At 37.8% G+C, this 18,371-nt stretch overlaps 1 protein-coding gene across 1 annotated transcript in view; it reads right to left on the reverse strand.

The window, feature by feature from the left end:
• Positions 1-18,371, reverse strand: part of tanc2b (tetratricopeptide repeat, ankyrin repeat and coiled-coil containing 2b) — a gene marked incomplete at its 5' end in the record, with an annotated part of 96,144 nt that overhangs the window by 22,223 nt on the left and 55,550 nt on the right. The window contains 8 exons of the mRNA XM_079388583.1: positions 1,374-1,610; positions 3,534-3,656; positions 3,739-3,847; positions 4,009-4,616; positions 7,730-7,899; positions 8,785-9,016; positions 14,726-14,850; positions 16,109-16,390. Coding sequence (XP_079244709.1) covers positions 1,374-1,610; positions 3,534-3,656; positions 3,739-3,847; positions 4,009-4,616; positions 7,730-7,899; positions 8,785-9,016; positions 14,726-14,850; positions 16,109-16,390 — 1,886 coding nt within the window. The remainder of the gene's footprint in view (positions 1-1,373; positions 1,611-3,533; positions 3,657-3,738; positions 3,848-4,008; positions 4,617-7,729; positions 7,900-8,784; positions 9,017-14,725; positions 14,851-16,108; positions 16,391-18,371) is intronic.

The raw sequence follows: 18,371 nt of genomic DNA on the forward strand, positions 1-18,371 counted from the left end.
TACCAACTCCAGACCTTTGAACAAAAGTGCATACAATGTTAATTTATGTATTTAATTATTCAATTCCACATTTAATGATAAATATACAGTGCTGAATTTTTATTTGTACCTGAAAAAGTTATTACATTTGATTTAAACATTATTACTCTTCATAATTATGATTCTGCACTTTTTATAGGTCACTTTAAAATGAATAAATTTGTGACACTGATCATGTGAACTCTTCTTGCTTCTATTAAACACAATCACACTGGTGCAACTTAAATTGTTCAGCTGGTAATATAATTTGCTAATATATTTAATAGATTGAAAAATGCAAAACAGAAGCATTTTGCATGGTCTCAGACTTTCAAACAACACTGATAAAGCTCCAGTGCAGTCATTTGGGTTTGAAGGTTACAGTTATATCATGTTAAATTGGATTCTCGACTGCAGCTACAGTTACAGGTGTTTCAACATTGATTGGTCACAGTGTTGGGGAAAGTTACTTTTAATTACATTACAATGTAATTTAATTGCATTACAATATTGCGTTACTCCCTAAAAAATAACTAATTATGTTACTTGAAAAGTAATGTGTTGTTACTTTGGCGTTACTTTTTAAATCTGGGCAGGGCTTGCTTGTTTGTTTTTAATATAAAAAGTTCTTCTTTTACAAATGTAAAAGCCCTTTCACACCAAAAGTGAAGTGAATCCGGATCAGGCTGAAGGAAATGTAGATTCAGGTCTGTACAGTAGAGGGCGCCGCTCAAACTAATCACATGAAGAATATGACGCAGGAGAAGAAAGTTCAACACTATTCAGCAATAACTACAATCAAACACAAATGCGTCATATATGCTGATTAGTATGGTTGAATTGGATCATTGAAGGCCAGCAGCAAAGACATTAGTTATTAAAATGGGATTAAATACATAAATGATATTTGTCTTATTTTAATTATTGCAGATTTGTATAATATTCTGAGTTTGCATTTGTCTGTTTTTATTGATTTTGAGGAACACTGCATGTGTTTTAGTGCAGGTGAGATGAGTAAATACATGTTGATATTTAGTCTAGAACTACAGTAAGATCATGTTCACACACAACACTCTGCACTTACTCCTGATTTCTCTCAACATGGCAACACCAGAGCTGTCACTCAATACATCAGAAACACAGTAACTGGTGTTACTGATTTGAAAAATAACTCCGATATTTCCTCCTAAATTAAAAAGTAATGCATTACTTTACTAGTTATTTAAAAAAGTAATCTGATTACGTAACTCGTGTTACTTGTAATGCATTACCCCCAACACTGCTTACTCAGTCTTAGAAACCCAACTGCATTTATTGTGCATTTAGTGATTTCTGAGCGTCAGATGCTCTTGTACCTTTGCTCTCCTCCTGCAGAGGGCAGTGACGATGGCCAGGTGTCCGGCGGCAGCGGCGTATCCCAGCGGAGTGAGGCCGCTCTCAGATGCCGAGTCCACACTGGTGCCATTCTCCAGCAGCAGGTGCACCATGTCGGAGTAGCCCAGGTGAGCGTGCACACACAGCACCGGAGCGTTGTTTAACACCTCCGTACGGTAATTCACATTAGCGCCACCCAGCATCAGCAGCCGGGACACCTACAGAGCATGCATGTGAGAAATAAATCTAATGCTGCAGAGCGAGAAACAAATGCAAGGCCCATACACTGCCCTTACGAAAAAGACGTTTATTCAAGTGTGCTATTAGTATACTTCTTTAAACTAACAATAGGAAAGTATACTTTTAGTCTACTTTTTATGTACTTCTTAGAAATATACTTAAAATGACATTTAAGTATACTTATACTTATAAAAAGTCTAAATATATTTGAGCTATACTCAAAGAATCTGTGTTTTCATTGTTATACGGTAGGGGCCGCTAGTACTCATCTTCTGTACAGAATTTCCCCCCCAAAAAAAGACAAGTGAAGAAGAAACCGAAACAACAGATGCTTCTACATATAATCTAACACGATCATCTGACATAAAACAGCATCAAATCTGTGTAACGTTATGAATAAAATGTCAACTAATGAAGAGGTAATAATGACTGTCAAGCTTTGGGTTGTTGATCGACTCCATCTACGTTTTGATTATAATTCTGAATCCAATTCATAGTCTTTTTCAAAGTATTTCTTTATTTCTTTATTTATGAAATGTACCCACATTCAAGTGTTTAAAAAAGAATGCATGAAGCTAATAAAATGTTTTTGTTTACAAGCAGATACTCTGTTATTTCTTTTGATGTTTTATATGTTCAGAAATTCATATAACAAAATATATACAAATTAATACCTAAATAGGGACATAGTTGTGTACTTAAAGTATGATGTAAATTTCACTTAAAAAAAACTACTTGCACTACAGCATACTGTAGTATACTTGCAGTATAAATCTACTAAACTAGTTGTTTACTGAGAATATACTTCAAAGTGTACTAAAAATGCTACTACATGTATTTAATTAGTAAACTATATCAGTATACCTATAAGTTCACTTTTAGCATAGTTTCAGTACAAGCTAAAAACATAGATGTAGACTAGACGTGCAGTCAAAGTTACTATTGTTATACTTAAAGTATACTTAAAAGTATACTTTTATATACTAGAAAGTGGGCCAATTTAGTCCCAAGGAGTATTGAAATGGTACACTTACAAGTATACTACTAGTACACTGATATTTGTATACTTACTACATAAAGTATACTTAAAAATATACTTTAAGTTTACTTAACTATACTTAAAATAAACCTGAAGTGTACTACTTTTTAGTAAGGGTGTAAAAAAGGCAACTGTATATTCTCTCGTTTACGAAACCTTTTGAGTCTTGACAACTAAAAAATGCTATTTTCTTGAAACTACATAAAAAATTACCCCAAATGTTGTCCCAACTAGTCAAATTGAGTTCCCAGCATGCATTGCAGCATGAATAAATGATGCAGTTACTGTTATAGAATTAATGTTTTGCTGTTTGCTGACTTCATTTCAACTTTGTTGTTGTTTTGTCATTATTGTTAGTTATTTGTTGTACTGCTCAGTAAAGAGCTCATCTTTTTAACATTTGTTGATTGCCACCGTTGAGGTTTGTGTGTCTAGTTTTGAGGCCTAGAGTATGTTCAGTTGCTTATATCTGCTTTCTGGATATCTTAGTCTTGTAAGATGTTTTACAAACAAAGACAATGTTGTCTAGATTAAGTTATCCTTTAAGGTTTCTAGAATGCAGTGTTTGGTATTTGTAAATAAACATAAAATTGTTTGTCTTTTTTTCGTCCAGGAAACAGAGTTATCTCAATGACATTAATTGTTAGATCAGTTGATGTGACAAGAATCTTTCTATTAGCAAAATAAGACAATCTGTATTGCATGAACAAACAAATTTACGTTGACTAAACAAAGCATCTTTACTGAGCAGAACTAAAAAACTGTAGTTGAGAGAACTCAAATGTCTTACTGCATCAAGTTGCCTTATTTTTTTAACGTTTTCTCAACTATTTATTTGTTAGAGTGTAGAGTGGAGAAGCACCTTTATGTTGGGTGTGTAAAGGTTTCTGAGCGATGACAGAGCTGGGGATAAACTCTCTGTGCTGTATGACACCCACAGTCCTTGCAGGATGGATGAAGAAACTCCAACCTTCTTACTCAGGCCCTACAGTATGACAAAACAAAAGCCTTAATGCATAAAAGCTCTATGTTATCAAATGATGGCGATCTGTGCATGACACTCTTACCTTGAATATGTGTGCTTTCAGGATATGATGACCCAGTTCAATTGTCTGCTGTCTATTAAGTTTGTTTTCTTGTCTGGAGAACCAGAAAGCCAGAAGCGTATGGCCATTCCTTCAAAAAACAAAACCAACATGTAAGAAACATGAAATACATCAAGCTACAGTTTTCTGTGAAATCATTTTAGGCTGTCGTAAATGTTCTTTGTGAGCAGAAGGGTTTGTTCGTTTGTTCTGTTTCACTAGATAAGACTAGTTTTTACTGGTGTTTCAGACCTGGGATCGCAGAGGAACTTGGTCTTCTCTCCCTCTTCTCTCCATATGAGCCACTCTCTAAAGGACGGGTGCACGAACATGCGCGTCCCATCCCGTCTCTTGACCAGGAACACTGACAGGTTCTCCATCCTCTGCTGGAAGTCGTCCCATTCCAGCGTGCCCTTGACTGAGCCGCTGTTGATGGCCTGGTAGATCTGTTCGTCGGTGAGCGGATGCAGTGAAGCCAGGGCCACGTTGAGCAGCGGCAGGGCCCTTTCGAAGGACGACTGCGTGGGGAAGCGCATGTTACACTGCAGGAGGTACACCTCAGCCAAACTGACCGGCACCACCTTGTAGTTGGAGCTCTTGAGCACCAGATAGCCGCGCTCGATCAGGTCGAAGGTGAGCTTCAGGTAGAGCAGGGAGCCCTGGCTGAGGGCCTTGAGGTGGGAGCTGAGCTTGCCGAAGCTGGTGTTGTCCATCTTGCCATTGAGGGAGATGTTGTTCTGGATCTCTGCGCTGCTGTGGATGCGGTGAAGGATGTAGCTCTGAAGGTCGTGGTCGATGGCGTCGTTCTCCTCCAGAGCGTCCAGAGAGATTTGGTGGAAGGGCAAAGGTTTGGTGATGTCCTGCAAAGAAAGGCTGAGAGCTCAGCAACTTCAAAAATCACACTTGCTTTTTGACGTGTTTAGTAGAGAAAGAAAAGTGCAATAAAATAATGCTGTTCTTTTTTTATGTTGAAGACATGTTATCTTAATATTGCAACCTAGTTATTTAAAGAAAAATTTATTAAAACTATTTAAAATTCATCCATTTATGTAGTAATTGAATATACTTATAAACAAAAAAGTTTACTGACAAGAAAATTTAAAAAATACATAATAGATTTATAACTGTAAAATCTTTAAATGATCAAGATGTTAAAAGGGGTTTGGGTCAAAAATGTCACTGAAACAAATTTATTCTTATTTTATTTCTAACATCTGTTAAAATGTTTGGGATCAGTAAGAAACTGATACTTTTATTCAGCATGGATGCATTAAATTGATAAAAAGTGCCAGTAAAGACATTTATAATGTTACAAAAGATTTCTGTTTCAAATAAATGCTGTTCTTTTGAACTTTCTATTCATCTGTGAATCCTGAAAAATAAAATGCATCACAGTTTCCACAAAAATATTGAGCAGCACAGCTGTGTTCAACATTGATAATAATCAGAAATGTTTCTCAAGCAGTAAATCAGTATATTAGAATGATTTCTGAAGATCATGTGACACTGAAGACTGGAGTAATGATTGTAATAATATGTAGTAATATTTCTAGTGCTGTCAAACAATTAATCTTGATTAATTGCATCCAAAATAAAAGTTTTTGCTTGCATAATATATGTGTGTGTGCTGTGTATATTTATTATGTATATATATATATTTATATTATTATATTTTATATACAGTGGTGGGAAAAAGTGTTGGCCACCTTCCTGATTTTGTATTTTTTTGCATGTTTGTCACACTTTAATGTTTCAGATCATCAAACAAATTTAAATATTAATCAAAGATAACACAAGTAAACACAACATGCAGTTTTTGAATGAAGTTTTTTATTATGAAGGGAAAACAAAATCCAAACCCACATGGCCCTGTGTGAAAAAGTGCTTGTCCCCTAAACCTAATAACTGGTTGAGCCACCCTTAGCAGCAACAACTGCAATCAAGCATTTGTGATAACTTGCAATGAGTCTGTTACAGCGCTGTGGAGGAGTTTTGGCCCACTCATCTTGGCAGAATTGTTGTAATTCAGCCACATTGGAGGGTTTTCCAGCAAAGTCCTGACCTGAATCCTTATATTCCTTAAACCTTAAAAAGGCGGTTCAGCCTTTTTAAGGTTTAAGGAATATAAGGATTCAGGTCAGGACTTTGACTAGGCCACTCCAAAGTCTTCATTTTGTTTTTCTTCAGCCATTCAGAGGTGGATTTGCTGGTGTGTTTTGGATCATTGTCCTGCTGCAGAAGCCAAGTTCTCTTCAGCTTGAGGTCACGAACAGATGGCTGGACATTGTCCTTCAGGATTTTTTGGTAGACAGCTGAATTCATGGTTCATTTATCACAGCAAGTCTTCCAGGTCCTGAAGCAGCAAAACAGCCCCAGACCATCACACTACCACCACCATATTTTACTGTTGGTATGATGTTCTTTTTCTGAAATGCTGTGTTACTTTTACTCCAGATGTAATGGGGGACACACACCTTCCAAAAAGTTCAACTTTTGTCTTGTCAGTCCACAGAGTATTTTCCCAAAAGTCTTGGGGATCATCAAGATGTTTTCTGGCAAAACTGAGATGAGCCTTTATGTTCTTTTTGCTCAGCAGCGGTTTTCGTCTTGGAACTCTGCCATGCAGGCCATTTTTGCCCAGTCTCTTTCTTATGGTGGAGTCATGAACACTGACCTTAACGGATTTCTTGATTGTGAACAGGTGTGGCAGTAATCAGGCCTGGGTGTGGCTAGAGAAACTGAACTCAGGTGTGATAAACCACAGTTATGTTTTAACAGGGACATGTGGGTTTGGATTTTGTTTTCCCTTCATAAAAAAACCCTTCATTTAAAAACTGTATGTTGTGTTTACTTGTGTTATCTTTGATTAATATTTAAATTTGTTTGATGATCTGAAACATTAAAGTGTGACAAACATGCAAAAAAATACAAAATCAGGAAGGTGGCCAACACTTTTTCACACCACTGTATATATATTTAAAATATAAACATAACACATTTTCATAAATATATACATGCATGTGTTTGTATTTATATATACATAATAAATATACACAGTACAAATACATATATTATGTAAACAAAAGCTTTTATGGATGTGATTAATCGTGATTACTTGTTTGACAGCACTAAACATTTCACAATATTACTGTTTTTACTGTATTTTTAATCATATAGAGACTTTCAAAATCTTTTTATCGACTCCAAACTTTTAAATGATAGTGTATTTTTAATTGATCATATTTGTAAGCTATATATATATATATATATATATATATATATATATATATATATACCATTTATGTAAATTTGATTAAATTGCATACTATATATATATATATTGTGACGAGCGTCCCGATTTCTCATCAGCGTTGCCCTGGAAACATACACGAAGCACCTGCACCCGCTCATCTCACTCTGATCGGAGTGAGCTGCTCTTAATCAGCCCACAGCTAGATAAGCCGCGTGAGCGCCGACGAAGGTGAGACTTTTTTCCAAGAAGCTGAAAACTCCTGCTTATTCTCATTCCGTTCCAGAGAGCAGTGTGTGACCGAACAGCCACCCCGAGCAACGCACGGACCCACCGCACCTGGAACCACCCTTTCAAAGAGCACCCCTGCACCGGAGCACGAATCACGGCAATTAAACCTGTTTATTTAATAAATCCACCCTCCGGGGAATTAATCTGAGCTCTCCTTGTTGCGTGATTCTTCCACCCCGTTACAATATATATATATATATATATATATATATATATATATATATATGTGTATATATATGTATATGTGTGTGTGTGTGTGAAATGTTATATTAATATACAATTAGAAACATATGCCTCGATATAGTTGAGAATCGATTCCAGAGGGCAAATGTTGGAAATATGTAATGATTCTACTATTTATATATTTATATGGTACAATTCAGAGCTGTGTTTATGTGAGATTGAGACACATAACAGTATGTGAGTGTTTACCTGCAGAGAGGTTCTGACAGTCACCACCAGCTTCAGCCAGGCTGGGAACTTGTTCATGGTCTTACAGAGGAAAGACACAATGGTGTCACCATAGTCTGGTTTGTGGAACTCAGCCTCATTCAGACCATCAATGAGAATGATGAGGTCTTCATCTGGAGTGATCTTCCTCTCTGAGGAAAAACAACAATGAACAAACTTTAACACATGCATTCAATCTTTTGAATTATTTTACATCTTTTGCATCTATCTTACATCACAGGAACAGTTCACCCCAAAATTAAAATTTTTGCTGAAAATATACTCACCTTCAGAGCATCAGAGATCAGGATGAGTGTGTTTCTTCATCAGGTTTGTAGAAATGTGTCTCTGCATCAGTGTCTCAGCAATGGATGCTCTGCAGTGAATGGGTGCCGTCAGAATGAGAGTCCAAACAGCTAATAAAAACATCACAATAATCCACACCACTCCAGTCCATCAGTTAACATCTGGAGAGGACAAAAGCTGAGACAAGTCCAGCATTAAGACGTTTTTAACTCAAGTACGAGTCCATAATCCATAATAACGCTTCCTCCAGTGAAAAAGTCCATCTCCTGTTGTCTCTCACATCCTGTTGTCAGCCACATATTTGTTTAGAGCTGTTTTGTCTTGTAAACGCTGCTTGATCTGCAGATTTCTCTCCTGATTCAGACCAGAACACTTTTTCACTGGAGGAAGCGATATTATGGATTAAAAATGTCTTAATGCTGGATTAGTTTCATCTTTAGTCTTCTCCAGATGTTAACTGATGGACTGGAGTGGTGTGGATTATTGTGATGTTTTTATCAGCTGTTTGGACTCTCATTCTGACGGCACCCATTCACTGCAGAGCATCCATTGCTGAGACACTGATGCAGAGACACATTTATACAAACCTGATGAAGAAACACACTCTTCCTGATCTCAGATGAACCGAGGGAGAGAACATTTTCAACAAGTTTAATTTTGCCTGAACTATTCCTTTAAAGATACAAACAGAAACTCTTGATTGTTTGTTTATGACTGTTGATCTCTCGTGCCTTTATAAAGTGCGTCCAGCGGTTCTAGCACCCCTCGTCTGAAGGCAGTGGGTGGATCCTGGACGCAGGATCGCAGGCTGAGCATGCTCTGAATGTGCGGCTCCTTCAGCAGAAGCTCTCTGTATGCAGCAAGCTGCGGCGAGCGACACAGAAGTGCTGCAACATTGTGCACAAACTCCGGCACCAGACAGGTGTATGCATTATCTGCCTGACAGTAGTGATACGCCACGACCTGCAGGGGGCGGCAAAGAGAAGCACAGCTGAGAGAGAAGCGTCAGAGTGCAGATTTTATGCTGATCTAAGGCCAGTGTGCTGTAATTATAAAATGTTACTTTTTTAACTGATGCGTACATTATGATGTGGAGCAACAATCCCTAAATGAGGAGCAGAAAAACAATATGCTGTGGCTGTAGTGCATCTTTATTTGTCCCCTGAGAGGTTTGAGTGGCACAGTGCTGAATTGCAAACTTTTCTCCCTTAATTTGGAATTTGGCAAGCCTTTTATCATTAGTTTCTGTGGGACGCCCATATCTGAGACAAGTGCACATAATTGGTTCCATTAAAGCAGTAATTAGCTTAATTAGCTGCTTTAATACATGATTCGAAGGGCAAAAAAAAAAAAAACTTCTGAAGTTGTCTCGGTTATGAGGATTATGCAGCAGATTCAGAGGTAGTGCTTAAAACAAACAAACAAATAAATAATAAAAATAAATAACTGAGTACAAAAACAAATCTGCATATTATATATATATATATATATATATATATATATATATATATATATATATATATATATATTTTTTTTTTTTTTTTTTGCACAAAAAAAACAAAGATTTGCAAGTTTTGAACATGCAATATTTCTTGAGGGAATGTAAACATTTTGCAAACAAATGCAAATGTTTTGTGAGTGAATGCACAATGTTTCACAAAGCTTTGCAAGTGAATACAGTTTCTCATGGGAACACAAATGTTTTGCAAAAAAAATAATAATGTTTTGTGAGCAAAGTCAAAGTTTCTTGAATGAGCGCAAATGTTTGTCAAGCAAATGCAATGTTTGTGGGAGGAATGTAAACATTTTACAAGCAAATTTAAAGTTTCTCATGGGAACACAAAGTTTTGTTAGAACCCCAAAATTTTGTGAGCAAACACAAATGTTCTGGAGGGAATGCAAAAGTTTTGCTAGCAATTACAAAGTTTCTTTGAGGAATGAAAATGTTTTGCAAGCCAAGTTTCTCAGGGGACAAAAGATTTGTGAGTCAACACAAGTTTCTCAGAGGAATGAAAGTTTTGCAAGAGATAATGAGATAACAGTAAATTGTATTCCTCCCTTCCTGTTTACTTCCAAAACCTCATCTGTTTGGGGACTCCATCATTTACAGACTCGATCCAAATGTAGTAGTGGTTTTTTTGGGTTTTTTTTTTTTACTAATAGACACTGATGTGACTCGATTGTAATACATACAGTAGTATGCTAATATAAACATAAATGTAATACTTTAGTATAGATCAAGAGGTTATGAATTAACCTTTTTAATTATTAATTATATTATAAAGACAAAATGAAATGTGCTGTAAACAGGTCTGCATGCCAATCAGAAACAGTCTGTGAATCCTTTCACACGTTATGATTGCTGACACCTGGTTGGCTGATAAGTACAGGAGGGCGGAGTTTTGGAAAGGGGGCGTGCCATTAAACTTGGTAAACAGTGGAAGTTCTCTTCTAGCACTTTAAAGCATTGGTGGATTGTAGTATCTTTCTAGCACATATTTTCCAGATATATTTTTTGCACCTGAAATTGGAAGCATCAGTAGAAAATAAGGTAGAAATCATGAGTGCATTGTATTTTCTCTGAGAATACAACTAAAGTGTTCAAAGGAAATCAGCACAATGTAGTGACACCTTCCCTGCTCCGGTTTCACCTTCATCTGTCCTGGTGTTCAGTATTCAACACTTCTGAAATAAGCGTGAAGCAGACAGAGCAGGGGCCCGGGGCCACTCGTGATTCAGCAGAACGGACCGAGAGAGAGGCAGATAATTACTGTAATGTGCTCCAGTCAGACCGGAAAGCTCAAGAGTTTTTACTGCATTTCAATTAATATATATATATATATATATATTCACTTGAGTTTAGTGACGTGCATAAAGGATCTAAACGTCACATATTGAGCTCTTGGCTAAACTCATCTTCAAAACTTTATGGTTTGCAGTGGAGGAAAGTGAATAATATTGTACCATATTATTTAAGGTAAGGGTTAGCTGTGATTTTATCTATATATCATCTGATTTTTATTTTATATTTAGTAAAATTTTATATATTTATTTATTTAGAACTGTAATATTTTAATCTTATAAATTATAATAGTAATATTTATCTATAATGTAAGATATATTGTTATTTATAAATTTTTACATAAACTACACTACTGTTTAAACACTACGGTTTGGGTTCAGTTTTTTTAAAGAGAGAGAGAGAGAGAAATTAGCAAGGATGCATTAAAATGACCAAAATTTACTGTAAAAGTTTTCTATTAATAATAAATACTGTTATTTAAAATTCTAACAATATTTCACAATATTATGGTTTTTGATTAATTTTTAATCAAATAAATGCAACCTTGGTGAGCAGAGACTTTCAAAAACATTAAAAAACGTTTTAACAACAGTGTGAGTGTGTGAGTGTGTGTGTGTGTGTGTGTGTGTATTTATATATTGTGGCGGGAGAAGCAAACGACAAACACAGTGAGTGTGGCGTCAGGCCTTGGAGAGGTTTTATTAAACAAAATAATCAAAGAAAGTGTCCAAAAGTGGGTAAAAGTGTCCAAAATAAACAGGGGATCTGGTGTCCTCGTCGTGCTGCGGGGTTCGTGAAGGCAGGCAGTGTTCAGAAGGGAAGGGTCCAGGGAAGGGGCGGAGTCCGGTGGCGGCACGCGCTCCCCTCTCGGGGCCGCGGCTTCTCCTGAGCGGCTTCGTCCAACGTCCGTCCTCGGCACTTCCGGGGGATTCGACGGCCCAGTATCCTGGCCCGTCAGCCGTCTCACGGGTGCTCGGCTCTATCCGGACTGAGGGTCCGGCAGCTCGCGTCTTTGGCGGTGCGGGAATCCTCTCAACGCTCCCTTCCTGGACCCACGAGGACACCAGCGTGCATGCACGGGGAAGAGACCGGTCCCTCGAGGAGAGGCGCGCTCGGCATTTAAACGGCGGCGGTGATGAGGCTCTATTCACATCAGGTGCGCCACATCACATGCCGCCAGCCCTGGCTGTTTCAGCGCCCCTCCTCTCTCACACACCCACTCCTATCAGGAGCCTGGTGAAGGGCGGCGAATATGGAACGGGGTGGTGATGATAATAAGGGGGGAGGCAGCCGACTCGTTACACTATATATATATATATATATATATATATATATATATATATACTGCATATTGTGGCGGGAGGAGCCAACGACAGACACAGTGGGCGTGGCGTCAAGCCTCGGAGAGGTTTTTATTAAACAAAATATTAAAATAAAGTGTCCAAAGGGGGAAAAGTGTCCAAAATAAACAGGGATCTGGTGTCCTCGTTGTGCTGCGGGGCTCGTGAAGGAAGGCAGTGTTCAGGAGGGAAGGGTCCAGGTAAGGGGCGGAGTCCGGCGGCCGCACGCGCTCCCGTCTGGAGGCCCCGGGGCGCGGGTGACTGCGGCTTCTGTGGCGGCTTCGTCCAACTCCTTAATCCCCGGGTGCTCGACGGGATTCCACGGCCCGGCGTCCTCGCCCGACGGCCGTATCGCGGCTGCGGTGTCGGCCGGACTGCGGGTCTCTGGCGGCGGCGGGTAGCTCCCTCTACGCTCCCTTCCTGGACCCACGAGGACACCAGCGTGCATGCACGGGGAAGAGACCGGTCTCCCGAGGAGAGGCGCGCTCGGCGTTTAAACGGCGGCGGTGATGAGGCTCTATTCACGTCAGGTGCGCCTCATCACACGCCGCCAGCCCTGGCTGTTTCAGCGCCCCTCCTCTCTCACACACCCACTCCCGTCGGGAGCCTGGTGAAGGGCGGCGAATACGGGACGGGGTGGTGATGGACAGGGGGGAGGCAGCCGACTCGTCACAATATATAAAACTGAAAATATGTTCATGTTACAAACAAATACAAACATTAATGTAATTTAACACCAAAAGTAAAACAAAACTTTCTTTTTCACTCATACTTGTGCACATAAGTGTGTCGCTACTCCTGTTGAACTAGTTCATTCACAATTTAATGCATATTGCATAGCCTTCTGTTACGGCACCATTCAGACAATTAACAAACAACTTGGTGATCAGGTTTGGCTAAAACATAGCTCACAACGTTTATACCTACTATGGTGTAAAATAATGTCTCTCACTTATTTTCCTGAGTCTCTGCATGATAATTCAGTTTGATGTGCACTATTGTGTTCTCCAGAGAAACGACTTACAAAAGCGAGAACAACAAACACCAGAAACATCCGCTCGAGCTCCACAAACTCCAAAAGCTCCGTTAATGAGGTGTGATGGTTTAACGGGGACGCTGCGGTCATTTGGGTCCAGTGGCACAGAATGCACAGAGAGCCAAAGACTACACAAATCACAGCGCAGTGGAGGAGACCACAGAGAAATCAGAGATCAGACCATCAACTATATTAGAATACTAATTCACTCCTACAAATGTTTTAAAAGGACTTTAACTGTCCAGAAGGGTAGAAAGTGAGAGTTGATTATTAATGCACTGACTTAACTAGATCTAATAGCATGGCAAGGAAATTGCTTTCTGCCTGAATAAATATTTTATGAGGCTCACTGGCAAATGTACTTCTCTTTTTTAAACATATCTGCATAATGCAATAGCTAGAGCACCACAGCAAGCCTGCACAGGTTTAGACGGCCTTTTGTGTGTGAGCAGAAGCAATTCTACCGGTCAACAGCATCTATTGTGAGAAGATTGATGTGGGAAACTGTGTGTGTGTGTGTGTGTGTGTTAGGGTTGGCTTGATACCAAATTTTCAGCTTCAGAGCAATACTAGCTCTAATTTCCGATACCAAATCAATAAAGAAGGTTGCTGAATATGCATAATAAATTTACATATCATGTAACATGAGGAAACTAATCCAATAATTGAAATAAACATGATATCTGTCACATACAATCAGATAAGACCCCCTATTAAATATAACATGGTCACGGTTAACAATTCCACAAATCAATTAAAAGTGTATACAACTTAAAAATAAATAATCATCACAAACATCTTAACAAAAAATTTTTCTTCAAACATTACAGAACATAAACGCCTGCACCTGCTCCAAAAAATAATAATTAACTGTGCATTTAATAATTAAAAGTGATTTTTATTACATAATTTATATAATTTTTTTGTAAAATTATTATATATTCAAATTATAATTTTAATACTATAATTTTACAATTACTATTTTTTATTTAAAATCAAATCAAAGTTTGTGCATTAGTCCCTCATGCTCAATATCTGTACCATATAGATGCTTGTTTCTGCCACGGGATAAAACAATTAAAATGGTAATTGCCTTTTTTTTTTTCATGCAGTTCTGAGCAAAAAAGTCAGAATCATGAGATAAAAAGTCACAATTATCTTTTTATTATTTATCCCATAGCAGAAACGTGCTTCCATAGTACCAAGAGCATGCATGTAATCTGAGAAACCTCTGTAGCACATTCAGTATTATGATGTTAACGATAATTGATAATTAAATTCCATCATTACACTGATGCATGATCACTCCCAAGTGTGTGTGTGTGTGTGTGTGTGTGTGTGTGTGTGTGTGTTGTGTGTGTGTGTGCGTGTATGTGTGTGTGTCTGTGTGTGTGTGTGTCTGTGTGTGTTTGTGTGTCTGTGAGTGTGTGTGTGTTTGTGTGTCTGTGTGTGTCTGTGTGTCTGTGTGTGTGTGTGCGTGTGTGTGTTTGTACCTGTGAAGCAAGCCTCCTCATGGCCTCCTCCTGCTTCCTCCTCATTTCTGGAGTTCCAGGGCAACTTCCTCCTCCCAGTGTACCATGGGAAGGCTGCGGCTGTGTGAGAGGGATGCCATCTCCATCTGACCACACACATGGAAGGGTCATTGGAAAAACATGCCTATGGTGACATTCTGGAAAAGCATATGTATGCTTTGTGACACTTTTCAAAGTGAAATGCCCAGTGAGTAGCACTAAAAGTGTCTTCAGTTTTATCTGGACCAGATAAACATGAATCTGGCAATGGTTTATTACATTGGTTGTTGTATGTATTGCAGCAGTTCATAAATGAAATGTTCAGTGAGTGGAACTAAATGGTTAATGCTCTGTCACTTTTGAAAATAGAGTACCATCTACACTAAATCTGACCCTAAACCTACATTTACATGTATTCATTTAGCTGACACTTTTATCCAAAGCGACTTACAATTGCTATATATGTCAGAGGTCGCACGCCTCTGGAGCAACTAGGGGTTAAGTGTCTTGCTCAGGGACACATTGGTGTCTCACAGTGGATTCAAACCCGGGTCTCTCACACCAAAGGCATGTGTCTTATCCACTGCGCCATCACCCCTAAACCTAATTGAGAGAGTTTATAAAAGCAAACATAAGATAAAAAGATGCATTTGCTGAAGCAATCATTTCATTTTATCTTGCTTCCAGAAGTCTTTGAGTCTTTTGACTCGTGTTTGACAGGTTTCGTACTCGAGCGCTTTTCATCCCAAGCGTAATGCCGCACCGGGTGCGCTACCGAGCAAGTTTACTATGTGAGAAAAGCCAAATATATGGAGCTGGTTTTGTGATGCATACATCAAAATCTATCCGTCTACAAATCATGCACTGTGGTAAAAGTGTTTTGAGGTCATAATATACTATTGTGCAAATAAAACATGAAAAAACAAGCCTTTTTATTAGTCATTAATGTCAGTTTTTTTCAACTGCTTGCACCCAAAATGTTTACTTGTCACATCATTTGTGAAAGCTGTCACTCAAACAGCAGAAGCACACACCAAATCTGCAAAACCAGACACCAATTCTCAGCCTTTGACTCTGACTTTTTCAATTTCATAAAACACTTTTTTGCAAAACACAACACACAATTCTTTATGTACCACACTAAAATCTAACAGGTATTAATATTATGGCAAAGGTGTTTGCAAATGTTTGCTTTTGGGATGTGTTTGTGGTATTTTGATTTTGCAGTGCTTCATTTTGCAAGAGATGTGAGGCATTTTGCTTTTTTTGCGTGCAATTCTTGCATTTATGTGTAAAGTTTTGAAAAAAGAGGCAAAGTTTTGAAAACGTGTGTAAGCAGCTGAAAAAACCTGTAATAATCCTTACGTTTCGGCGAGGCCTGTGGGCTGTCGGAGGCGATCTGTCTCATGCGGTTTCCATGGCAGCTGAGAGCCACGAGGCGCGAGATGATGGCGGTTTTGCCGAAGCCGATGCTGCCCACCAGAACCACGCCGCGATTGGTGGAGGAGTGGGCGGGGCGCAGGTAGGCATCGACCTCCTGGAAGAGCCAATCACGGCCAGTGAACACAGAGTCCATGGTGATGCTGGGCACCTCGAACAGAAGCGGCTTCAGAGCGATGTCCTGCAGTCGGTACGGAGCGAATCGCACTGGGGTGGACAGAAAGAGCACAAAATCATGAATGAGTATGAAACACATGCTCCCACGCAGATGCATCCACAAAAATAACCTAAAAACAATCAACAGACACACGCTCATGGAAAGACACATATTTAGGGTCCTATGATTTGAGGCAGAATTGAAGAATAATCAATAAAAGCAATGAGAATAATCAATATAATGAATAAAACATTTAGTTAAATTACAAAAAGTGGTAACACTTTACAATAAGGTCCATTAGTTAGTTAACAACATTAGTAAGCATGAACTAAGAATTAATGTATCTTAATGTTAATTTAAGCATTTACTAATGCATTATTAAAATCATAAGTTGTGATTGTTAACATTAGTTAATGCACTGTGAACTAACGTGAATAAACAATGAACAACTATATTTTCATTAACTAACATTTAAAAAGATTAATAAATGCTGTAATGAATGTATTGTTCATTGTTTGTTCATGTTAGTTAATACATTAATAAATGTTAACAAATTTTATAAAGTGTTACCATTTCTTTGATTACACACTCTTTTTGATGATAAAATGTCATTAGAATAGAATAGTTCTATAATTATTATAGATAATAATTGTTATATTACTGTATATTATTCATATATTTATATTATATTATGTGTTTTATTATATTATTAATTTATATTATGATTCTATAACATCAACAACAACATTTATTTTTACTTATGATATTAATAATTCACATATACAGTATCTCACAGAAGTGAGTACACCCCTCACATTCTTGTAAATATTTTATTATATCTTTTCATGTGACAACACTGAAGAATTGGGCCCAATTTGGACATTTTCACTTAGGGGTGTACTCACTTTTGTGGCCAGTGGTTTAGACATTAATGGCTGTGTGTTGAGTTATTTTGAGGGGACAGCAAATGTACACTGTTATACAATGTCAATTCTTCAGTGTTGTCACATGAAAAGATCTAATAAAATATTTATAAAAATGTGAGGGGTGTACTCACTTTTGTGAGATACTGTACATATAAAATAGTATTATAATTATTTCAAATAATTAATATTTTTATGGTATAATAGTTCTAACTGTGATGATATTATTAATGATTATTATTCTCTAAAAATACAATTATATAATCAGACGTATAATATAGGTGATTTTATATATATATATATATATATATATATATATATATATACATACATACATACAACATATAATATAATAAAATGTAAAAAAAACAAAAAAAAAACAGAAATTTAATTAATTAATTACAAAAATATTTGATAGGGCCCCACATTTCCACTCCTACCACACAACTCAAAGTACAGTATGATACAGTCATTCCTGCAGGACTCCTGCTACTCATCTGACAGCACAGACGCAACAGAGATCATCTTTGCTGGAACACACACTTACGTGACTGAGACTGCCAGGCATGGCTGTTAGCGGAAGCTGAGACACACACAGACAGGCGACAGGAGAGAGAGAGAAAGCAGATCACTCCAGATCAAACATGCAGCGGGTGAAGACTTGAGGTGAGAGGATGGGAGAGACGGTTAAAGAGGACACACAGAACTTCCCACAGCTCCGATTACTGTCTGAGCACATTTATAACACATATCTGTATTAAAAGCACTACTCTCATCATCCAGAGAGCTCAAATCCATACATTTACACTTTGCAACTGGCAAATGCAAGTATAATCAGGCTTTTTGAAAAGGGTGAGTGTGATGGACTTGACCTCGACTTTTGTGACCAGCACAACTTCTACAGTGCCAGTCAAAAGTTTAGAATAATTACAATTTAAATGTTTTTAAAAGAAGTCTTTTCTCCTCACCAAGGCATTTATTTGATCATTAAAATACACTACAAATAGTGATATATTATTACAGTTTAAAACAGCTGTTTTCTATGTGAATATCTGTTATAATATAATTGATTTCTGTGATCAAAGCTGTATTTTCAGCATCATTACGC

The sequence above is a fragment of the Barbus barbus genome, assembly GCF_936440315.1.
Source record: "Barbus barbus genome assembly, chromosome: 32".
Lineage (NCBI taxonomy): Eukaryota > Metazoa > Chordata > Actinopteri > Cypriniformes > Cyprinidae > Barbus > Barbus barbus.